Here is an 11,854-nt window from a genome sequence, read left to right as displayed (position 1 = left end):
TAAAACAGGTTATGTTTTCTTACAATAAAAGTTAAATAGAATTAATTCTTCAAAATAGCGTTTCAATAAAACATAGTATTAAAATGTTACGTTATTTTTTGTGATTGGTTCATTAATAAATTATTTTTATTTCTTCACAAACACAATTCTTGTAAAAAAAAATTAAAAAATTAAATCTGTTATATCAAAAAACTAGATCGTTTTATAAAATATAAATTATTGCGCTTAATAAAATATAAATACAGTTTATTTGTAACGTGATCCTAAGAATAAAAAGGTTATTTTCTCTTATAATTCTCTACTAAAATGAATTAATGAGTTATTTTTATTCATCATGGCTAGTCGAGAAGGAGAAAAAAACTATCGAATTTCACTGTTTAGGTTAATGTAATTTCGTTCTCCCTCCACATTTACGCGTAATCCATCGCCAATTTCACTTGCAATCGCCTAGTTTATAATCTACGGTATGTTTTGTAAAATTCGCACCCGGAACAGTACCCGGCGGTACCGAGCTTGAAGCGTTCCCTTAGCCCTGGCGTTCCCTAGTGTTTTAAACACCATCCATAATGAATGTAACCAACAGTAGATGTCGCGCATAAAGCAAACTGTCGCAGAATGCTAACTGTGTTTTACTCGCAACTGTCTGAAAACAGCTCCGAATAAATACTGTACGTTCGTAAATGTTGAAGAATGAATCTATGTTTATTTTGCATTTTGCTAAAGATATACGGAAGATTCTAAACTCATGAAACCGATTGTACCGTTTGAGAATTTACACTCAAAACGAGACTCAAAAATAAACATGAAACCATAACAAGAAAAAATTGAATAATCTAAAATTGTTAATCTTCTTCAAAGCATACACTACATGGGATGGTTTTATTCTTTATTTCAAAGCTTAAATAATTATAATTTGCTTAGAAATTCGAAGCTTAAATAACTATATTTTATTACTTATTGGCTCAAACTCATTGTTGGATTTTCTCCCCAAGTACTGAAGTAGCAAGTAATTTTGCAAGTACCATTTTTTATAATCATCAAAGCCTATGCTCAGAAGAATAATTTTCTTTGTTATCCTTTAAATTTTAGTTTGGGGAAACACTTAGCTTCAACTATAAAATTAAATCTCGTAAAGCTCTGTTATGGAAATCTCACAAATTAAAAACAGTGAAAATGTAAAGCAAAATTCATAACTGATGGTGCATTAGTTTCCATCTTAAAAATTTAATTTTTGTATATTTATTAGTTTTTATTGTACATAATTATTTAATATATTGTAAATAAATAATATTTGTATGTTGAAAGTTTTATTAATATATATATATATATATCAAAATAATGTGTATTAACATTTATTATGATAAAAATTTAGGAGAGATTTCCGTATCGTGATCTGTGGCTGAATAATCGCCAAGTCTTGGAAACTTTCGGGCAGTGGCCTGAGAGAAACTAAAAAAAAAAACACCACAGAAAGGGACCAACTCGAAAGGTATAACTCAACCCCAGGGCACACATCTACGTGTTTTTTTTACCTTGTTTAAATTTTTTTTTACCTTGTTTAAATTTACAAGTTTAAAATCCATTTGGCACCTTGGCAATTGTAGTTGCCGTGACAGATCATGATACGGAAATATCCCTGTGAATAGTATTGTAAATTAAGCAACATAATGGTTAATTAAAATTTTCTTTGTTTTCAAATTATAGATGTGTGTGGTTGTTTGAATCAAACTCCTTTGTTATATGTCTATGAAAAGAGGGTTATAATGACTAGAAGGTGTAAATAAAATCCTATATAAATAAATATAAGAAAAAACGAAACACTCACTTACATGAGAAATATTCACGGAAATCTAAATAGATATTTTAAATTTATGTTATATTCAAATTTATATCGAAATTTTTTTATGGTAAAAAATTATTTCCTATCATGATTTTGTTCTTCAATATTTTTAATCTATTAAACTCTGTAATTAAATTTGTTCAAAAGTCTTAGAATATTCTTTATAAATTAATTTGTTTGAACTAAATATTTCCTGATCAAAAAGTTCAATTTCAAGTTGAAAATAACTGTTTTAAATTTTGATCTATGAATTATCACTTCGTAGTTGGTTGTTACCTGTTTGCTATTTGAGATAACTTTTTATTGTTATGTAAATTTTATTTTTCAATTATGCTAGGTAAAGGTATCTAATGACCATAATTATTAAAACTAAAAAATGATTTTAGAACTGATTTTATTCATTACTAAACAATTCTTTTACTTTATAGGACTGAAAAAATTACCAATTTATATTCCCATTTCAGTTAATATGCTTTGAATTATTTTATTTTAATATTTGCTATTTGTAGAAAATAAGTTAAATTAAAAAATTTTTTTCTTTGGCAAAATGATCTAATTTTTCAAAATGAATCTTTTTTTAAGTCGTTGACTGGATTGGCTGTTGCTCTTCTTTTCTACAAGCCATTGTTAAATAATACATTCATTAAACCGTTTTTGTGTGAGTTAATTTATGTATTTTTTATTACAGAATTAATCAAAAATGCCTACTGTTGCTGAGGAAGTTCCTTTTCTGAGCTTATGTAAATTGTGTAATAAAATATCAGAGAAGAAAGGAAAGGATAAAGTACAATTGTTGAAGGACTTTATTGATTATTGGAGGAAATTTCATAACAAATTACATCAGAACAATCCTAATGAAGTAATTATTACTTTCATACTGCTTATAAAGTAAATATTAATTTCATATTTTTTCATTCTAAATAATACTAAGAAATCCTATTATTCTAAAAACTACCTTATTATCTATCATAAAACTATTCTCCTTTATGAAGAATGTAGTTTCAATTAATCTAATCTCAATTTGTTTTTAATGTATTTTTTTTGCAAATGTAAGGTGTTAAATTCCTGTTTGTTAATCAAAACATTTACATTATTTTTTAAGTTTACCATCTTAACAAGCTTCATTGATTCTATTTAGGTAATGATATGTGAAAATCAAACAATTTACGGCAATAACAACTATAATTTTTACAGTACAATTTAAACTTACTAAATTTTTGGTGATAATGTGAAAATTTAATACAAAGATGTTTCATGTAAACAAGATAAAGAAAAGTGTTTAAAACTGTTTCCCGAGGGTAAAAAAATTTGTTTCACAGAACACATGAGTGCCTTTTTCTCTGAGAAGGCGCCTTTTCCTTTTTATTCTTACGGAGAACTCTGTCTTATGCAAATTACTGTTATAAGTAATTAATATAATAATATTAATCTATTTCTACCTTTATCAGAAAAAAGGAAGGAATTATATTAGTCTTTCTAGTAAAAAAGTCTTAGTCATTCATCTATAGACAAGTAGAATTACGCATACTAACCTTGAAATCTTTTTTTTTTTTTTTTTTAAAGATTAGTTTTCATTAAAAAACATCCATCTCTCCCATTGAATTTTCAACATTGATCTCATTTCATGTGCTACAGAAAAGTAAGCAGTGTATCTGAACACCTAAAACTATCCCAAAATATTTCTTAAATATAGAATCATTACTGATTCTTATTAAGCAAGCACTTTTGCTAGTAATAATTAAAGAGATTAAGACAATAAATCTTTTCAGTAAGCATTTGGATCAAAATAAATGAAAAATTATTTTGTTTGAAATATCAAGGTTTTTATTTACATGATTTTGATTAAAAAAAAAAAAAATACTTATTTGGAGAAAAAAGACTTATGTTGTGGACAAGGGGTAATTTTGTCAACTAACAAGAAACAAATTACAAGTTAATAAAAATTCATATACTAGATACAGAAAAGCGCATTTGTAAAAATTGCCAGTTACCTTTTGTGGTCTTGCATTAGAGACTGAATTGTCTTTTTGCGACAATCATTTTTGGCAGCTATTTATAATTTTCCCAGCCATTTCTACTTGGCTTTTCGAATTATGGTTTCATATTTGTGTAGTATTCATTTTTTTAACTTTCTCAGTTTGTGATGATCCCACAGTAAGCCCTCTTTATTTTCAATAATTTTTTTGACAATTACTAATTTGTTTTTAATGCTTTCTCGAATGATCTTTGAAATTCGGATATTTTTAATGTGTTATTATGACTTGTGCATATCAAATTAGAGTTACCACTTGCGGACGCATGGACAATTCGCAATATTTCCATCATAAATTCACACTGTTATAGTTTTTTCCTATAATTTTTTTGGTCGTTATTTATCACTTTTTCTAAGTAATCACTTTTTGTTGTAAAAATCTTCCAATTTGTAAAATGGGCCAAATCTGTTATGTGTCAAATGTTAAAATAATTTATATAATAACTATAAAATAATAGTATAAAACAGTGTTATTTGAACTTCGTAATGAATATAAATATTTAAATTACACATTCAGTAACTATTTTTTATTGCAATTTGTCACACAGTATTGATTTGCATTTTCTGCTTCATAAAATAATGCTTCAATGTCACTTTAAAAATTCTGGTATGAGCCCTGGTTTTGCTACTAGTATTTTCTGCACTAGCAACCTTTACCACTGATTAAAAAAAAAAATATATTATTATGCCCTGGTTGTTGAATTGTACAGTTTGAATGTGAATAACATGAAAATTTTTTTAAAAAAAGTCTGACTTAGATGGCTTATCAAGCAGAATCTATTTCTGCTTCTGCCCCCTTATTATTTATGAAAAAACGTGAAGGGACATTGGATTAAACAGATCCAATAGAATACATAGATTTCCCTTTTGAATGAACCGTAAATATATTTTAAAAATTTAAAATAATAAAAATTTTAGGAACAAATCAAAATTATTCTTTTGATGTCCAATTTATTTCTAAAAACTGATGAAACTACTTTTTTCGTATTCATATTAGTTTATCAGTCATTATAATAATTTGTTATATTTTAAATCTGCAGACAGATTCATTTTATCCTGCAATGCGTCTTTTACTTCCTCAATGTGAAAGACAAAGAGCTGCCTATGGAATAAAAGAGGTACATTTTATTTACTAATATATTTATTTAACTTCAATTGTGAATTTGAGAAATGCTAGACATTAATTATAGTTTCCTCAAATTCGTGTTTTAATTTGCTAATGTTCCCTTAAAAGTAATTTACTAGCTCTTATCTCAATGTTTGTTTCTTTGTTACGCATTTTAAATATAACATTTATGATGCTTAATAATAAATAAAACAATATTGGAAACATATCTTAATGTAATTCATCATAATTGATAACTTTCGGTGTTAAAAATCTATTTACTAAGGCTACTAAATTTCCACCAGACAGCTAAAAAAAAAATTTTTTTTCTTCTCTTTTACACTGCAGCAATGTAATTTATTTTTAGAATTGTGATGTTAATGTTTTTACAATTAAATTCTATACTGAAAGCTCAAATTAAAAGTAAGACTTGGTCAAAATTTGTAATGAATAGTTTCAAAAGAGAGCTAACTATATAATTTAATAAGGGTTCCTGGAACCAAAGTGCTCTTTAAAATCAGTATGCTTTTTTAAAAAATTTGAATTGAAGTTTTTCTGGTTTGTCATAATAAAAATTTTAAAAAAAATATGGATAAAAATATTTTCTTTGTTTCTATTGTCCTGCTATGATTTTTCTGTGTTAATAGAATTTTTAAAGTCTTGTTTTAGTTTAAATTCACAAAAAAGTAAACAATTTGTATTGTAATATGATATTATGATACATAACTACATGGCCATATAATTTCACATAAAAATTATCATATTTTATTGTGATGTTATAATACTAATCCTTGCTTTTCTGTGTTGCAATTATACCTAACTATAAGTTTGCAAGCTTATGTTTATTGCATTTTAGGTTTTTTATTGCTACACATTTCTATATTGTTTTTATTTCTTCTATTTATGATGTCATAATACTGATAAAATGTTCAAATTATTGATACTTTTCTGCTATCATTATTTAATTTTGTAATGTTAAACACACCATTTTAACTAAATATTTCATTGAGGTAGTTCAGTTGCATTATCCTGTTTGATTCTGTTGATCTATTTTTTGGGACTACATTATGACACGGTGACTAAATAATTTTTATATGATGTTACATTTCATATTTATGCTGCTTGAATGGTGTCTTTATTTCCATCCTACTCGAATCTATATGGTTCATATTACACCATGATTAGTTGTAGTTTTCGGTTTTAAATTTTGCGTCACAGATTGAAATAATTGATATTTGGTGGTTAATTTAATTTCCAATAGGGAAGATTTTGACTAAACAAAGTGAATCTTGGTACACTGAAAATCTGTTATTACTTTACTTTATTCCCTATTCTACGTACAAAGAACTAAAAGCATTAACTAATGACTCAGTATTCTTGATTTAGATTGAAATTCAAAATAAAATTATTCTAAATGAAATTGATAATTACATCATTTTACAAATGGTATCAAAAAATAAAATTTCTCTTTTAGTTTACTTTTGCAAAACTATTGATAGAGATATTTTGTCTGGACAAAAATAGTGTAGATGCTCAGAAATTAATCAACTATCGCTCTCCTAAAACTGCAAAAGCTGTAAGTATTCTATAATTATTATGAAAATAATTTCTATTTTCAGAAAATGTTAAGTAATTTAAAAAAAAACTTAATTTGTTGAAAAATAATATTTATAATTTATTTATTTGTTTTCATTTGTTTAAACTTAAAGTTTTTAAATTGTATTGCATTTTAAATAAAAGAAACTAGGTAACTTTTATTTCTTTTCTATATAATATATAGATTGCATTTAGAAAGAATGTTCATTTATTTTTTTATGGTAAAAATTTACAATCGGGAGCTCTTGTTATTTTGTAGATTTTTATGTTCTTGCAGAAAACAGAAAATAATTACTGAAACTGCAACATCTAATAATTAGAAATCAAGGTAGAGATAATAGGATAATGCAAAATTTTATTTACTATAAAAGCTCCAAGATACCCAATCATGAAAACCCAATTTTACACTTTTATCTATTTTAATTATTTCTTATTATAATAATTTTTTTGAGAGATATATGTTATACTTAATCATAGTTACATATATTTTAAAATTATCTTTCCTGATTATCTCCTGATTTCTTTTATTTACAAATATGCATTCGTTATTTTTCAAATTATGTTTTTTTAACTAATTTTTATCTTTATAGTTCTTATAAATATATTTTATATTTGATCAGAGGTGCATATATTTTAAAGTATCTTAAATGTTTTACTATGAAAATTAATCCAATTGAACAGAAAATAAATAATTTTTTTCTACTTTATATTAAAAATATTTTTTATAGAGATGTCTAATCAGACTTTTATTTCCTGTCCTTGCCTATTAGAAATCCATCAATCAGTTACTAATAGCAACCAATCGATTTAGTAAAGATGCTACCCATTACCTTTTTGTTAAGTTGAAATGATTAGCTGATTAAAACGGGATTAAATATTTTTTATCATAATTATTTTAGTTGATTTTGTATTAAAATTATATCTTTTTATCATTTGAACAGGAAGCTGGGGATTTTGCTAGTGTTGCTTTTTTTGTTTTAAAAAATCGTAGTCCTGAAGTTGGTTCTCTTAAAGTATCTGATATCAACCAATATTTGGATAATATTGCTAGTAACAATGCTTCAAAACATAAAGGTTAAGTATCAAATTTCGTTAATTTTTTGTTTATTTTTATTTGCATTTGAATCTTTTCTTTGTCTATTTATTTTAAATGAATGTGTCTTAGTCTTACATGTTTTAAGTTTTTAAAATTCTCGTAATGCAATTCTCTAATTATATATTTTTATTTATTTATTCAATCTTTAAACTGTTTTTACATTCAAATTTATAAATAAAGCAAAGTATAATTAGTTAAATGTTTTATTAGTTACTTTATAGCCTAGTTTCTTACCTTTATCTTAATACATATTAAAAAAATGTCAAATTCATTTCATTTGTCAGATTGTGAAAACATTGTTGAACTGCAAATTTTGAAAGCTTACTTAAAATAAAAGAATATTGTAAAATAATTTAATGTTAGAAAAAGGTGGAAAAATGAGAAAAATTATTTTAATTTTGAAAAAAATAAATATAATGCAATTTGTGACCCTGTTTTTGATGCATCATAATATTCTCCATCTTGCCTGCATGCTGATAAATAGCAGAGATAACCTACATGCTAATGAATAGCAGAGATAGCCTGCCTGCTAATAAATAGCAGAGATAGCCTGCATGCTAATAAATAGCTGAGATAGCCTACATACTGGCAAAGAGACATGGAAAAGCAAATAGCATTGAAGCAGGGAAGGGGTTCAAGTTTTAGAAATTTTCGTATGGTTGCTTAATAACATTGAAACAGGGAAGGGGTTGAAGTCTTAGAAATTTTCATATGGTTGCTTAATAGCATTGAAACAGAGAATGGGTTCAAGTCTTAGAAATTTTTATATGGTTGCTTTACATATATTATCGTATTACTTTTCCTTTCTATTAAGTTTCTCAAAAAAAAATTATAAATTTCACATTTTCAACATGTGGTTCTCATTTAAAGGAAAAAAGTTTCAAATCAAATAAGAAAAAAGTAAACAAAAGAAGAAAAAAAAATATTACTTAAATTTTGAGAAAAAAAATTACTAAGAATTTATTTAAATCATAATTCTTATGAATATTCATGTGATTACTTAATCTATTGATTTCTTATGTTACTTTTTTCTCTTCCAAAGATGAATTAAAGAATGACTTGCTTTATCTTTTGCGTAACACATCTGCCTTGGAACAAAAGTGGTTGATTCGAATGATTCTGAAAGAAATGAAATTGGGGATAAGTGAGAATTCCATACTTAAAGCCTATCATGCAGATGCAAAAGACTTGTTCAATGTTACCAACAGTTTGGAAAAAGTATGAATTACTTGCTATTTTTTCCTTCAAATTTAATATAATTATAACTTAAGACTTATGTTTTGATGTTTTATTAAATATTACTCTTTTATGCAACATAGAACCCTATTTAATGGCATGCTTTATGCAAAAAATTCGGATGCCTTTTGGGAAGATATGGGCTTTAGATATTTTACTAAGGCCAATAGAAAGCGAAAGTTGCAGGCCCAATATTTTTTTTAAAAATAGTATTTGGCTTTAGTGTTAATCTATGTGATTCTCCAGCCGTTTTTTGGAAATCCCTTTAAGAATTTGCTTATTATAAAACTAGATATTTTAATATGATAAGACATATGAATTTCGAATCTCGCTTTTGGATTAACTTTTTTTTATGCGCTTAGTTTGAGATAATTAAAACATAATTTCACTTATTTTTAGAGTTTTTTTTTGTTGATACTTATATTACTCATTTTTTAAAATTATAATAGTTTTAATGGAAAATAATTATAACATGTGCATTTAAGTAATCGCTCTTCAACATGTTTGATTTTAATGACCTTATTTCATAGATTTCTTGATTTTCAAAGTTATACTATATATACAGTGTTAAATTTTCTTATTGAATCAATTTTGTTTTGTTGCACATCATCGATTAGTAAAAAAAGTACTAAATTAAAAATTTTCTTTGTAATTTTTTTTTTTATCATTTACCTAATCGAATTTCTGTTTTCAATCAATGAAGATAAAAATAATCAATAGAATAAGGATCACTATTTATTGCCCCAAATTGATGTTATGTAATTGACTGTGACCAAGTTTTTCATTCATTAGCAACACTATATTTTCAGAAAGTGATTATAACATTCTATATAATTCACAAAAAGAGGTTGAGCAATTATGTTTCAAAACTATCTTCAATAATTGAGGTTTTTTAAGAGAAAATAGAATATTAATCGTGTGTATACTTTTTCGTATTAATTCTTTATTTCAATTTTAAATAGTTATGTTTTTGATGATATGACACTTATAGTTCTAATATTAATAATAAAATTATTAAAGAACATTCAAGTCATGTGTAGTTAGTTTATTGAAAATGTAAGTTAGTTTATTGAATGAACATTTTAAATCAAAAATTATTGAAATCATATTACTTGAATTTCATTTATGTACTTCCTTTTAATAGAATAACCAGCTTATTCAACTACAGTTAGCTGGAAGTATTGACATTTCTATAAGTGAGGAAGATGAAAATATTAAAATGTAATTTTGTTTTGCATCATTACGAAAGTACTCTTGGAAAAAGTTTACATACCAGCTTAAATTATTTTATACTAATTTTTAGTCCATTTAATTGAAATTTCTTATAGTAAATTGCACACTTATTGCTTGCTTTTGTAGATTTCTTAATATTTGTTGTAATTTTGAAACACTCCTCCTTTTTTAAAATAAAATAAATAAAAAATATCAAAATTTTTTTTTTAGGTTTGTCTTAGTCTGAAAAACCCTGAAACTCATCTTCATGAAATTGAAGTAAGCCTATTTGCTCCATTTCGTCCAATGTTATCAGAAATGGCTCTTCCTAATCAGGTAGTAAAGGTTTTTATAGTTTAAAAATTATTCACTGGTCTTATTGTTTATTCCATTGTAATTCTTTTTCAATTTTACAGATTTATAAAAGTTTTTGCTCAGAAAATATGTATTTTTGCATACTTAATATTTATATTTAAAAAGGATTACTTTAAAAAAATCTTTGAAATTTGCCATTTAAAGTTTTTATTTTTAAAGTTGCCATTTAAATTTTTTTATTTTTAAAGTTACTATTTAAAGTTTTTGTTTTATTACAGAAAATTTAAAAAGAGCAAAACTATTTTTACAGGTTTTTTTATACACTAATTAAAATAATTTTTAGATAAGTGTTATGAAAATGTTATTGTTTTGGATGTTTTATCAAAAAGTTCATGCTGTGATCATGCTGAGAAAAGTGCATGCTTTTGTTTTTACTTATTTGAATTAAGCTGTCTGACTTATATCAGTTAAATTAGCACCCTCAAAATTGGGCTTGAACTTCTTCCACCACATTTTAATGGGGACTCGGCTCTTAGATGTAAATGCATGTTTAAATTATTCTCTGTTACATGCTATAAAATAAACTGCCGTGGTGACTCAGGGGATAGAGTGCTAAAATAAGGTGCCTCAGGTTCGAATCCCAACGATGGTTGGCCTGTACAGTGCTGATGTTAAATATCCTCAGTGATAGAAGATTATGGATTAGCTTCTCCTTGCCATCAAGCTAACTGTGGGTGGTTTTTGTGGTTTCTCTATGTAACACAAATGTGGTTTAGTTCCATCAAAAAGTCTTCCAAGAGGGCAAATTTCTACCAGTACTTGATCCAGAATTCTCTTGTCTTCTGGATTGGGTTCTAACTACAAGGCTGCAGAGTTGAACATTGGTAGTCATAAACTCAAAATTTGGTCAGCTGCTCAATAAAATAAAATTTTGTTATAAAAATAAAATTCACAAATAACTCAAACACAGTTTTAGATTAATTTTGTTATAAATATCGCTACATTCCTATTATATTAGAGAAAATAACCATTATATTTCAATTTCCCTATACTTTTCTTCTGAACATACAATACATAAAAGTCGTTAGAAAAGTAAAGTTATTGAAATACATGCTTACTATACATATTACATGCTTACTATAATACTTGCAATTGTCTTTCTGCCCTAATTAAGATGTAATTGCCATTTAATAAATTATATTTTCAAAAATTCATATGTAGAGTTCATCCCCATATAAAAAATGTTACTCTGCAGTAAAACTTTTTTCTAACATTAATTATTGGATTAGGTTTGTTTTAATTTTTCTCACTTATTCTTATTTACAAATTCAATTGTGCTTATATGCTATATAAGAGCATAATTTTTGTAGCTCTCAGCAATTTTGTTTTATGAAAAAGAAAAAAAATTTTTTTAAATATTGT

The 11,854-nt window shown here is 25.6% G+C and overlaps 1 protein-coding gene across 1 annotated transcript in view; it reads left to right on the top strand.

Moving 5' to 3' along the window:
• Positions 1-615: 615 nt before the first annotated feature.
• LOC107441882 (DNA ligase 4) overlaps positions 616-11,854 on the top strand; it is a gene marked incomplete in the record, with an annotated part of 30,993 nt that continues 19,754 nt past the window's right edge. Inside the window, 7 exon segments of the mRNA XM_043040597.2 lie at positions 616-1,014; positions 2,529-2,699; positions 4,913-4,990; positions 6,452-6,553; positions 7,515-7,647; positions 8,712-8,887; positions 10,349-10,453. Of these exon segments, the coding sequence (XP_042896531.2) occupies positions 2,541-2,699; positions 4,913-4,990; positions 6,452-6,553; positions 7,515-7,647; positions 8,712-8,887; positions 10,349-10,453 (753 nt within the window).

Source organism: Parasteatoda tepidariorum, chromosome 9 (assembly GCF_043381705.1).
Source record: "Parasteatoda tepidariorum isolate YZ-2023 chromosome 9, CAS_Ptep_4.0, whole genome shotgun sequence".
NCBI lineage: Eukaryota > Metazoa > Arthropoda > Arachnida > Araneae > Theridiidae > Parasteatoda > Parasteatoda tepidariorum.
Note: the sequence above shows the minus strand (reverse complement) of the source record. Positions and strands in the feature narration are given on the sequence as shown.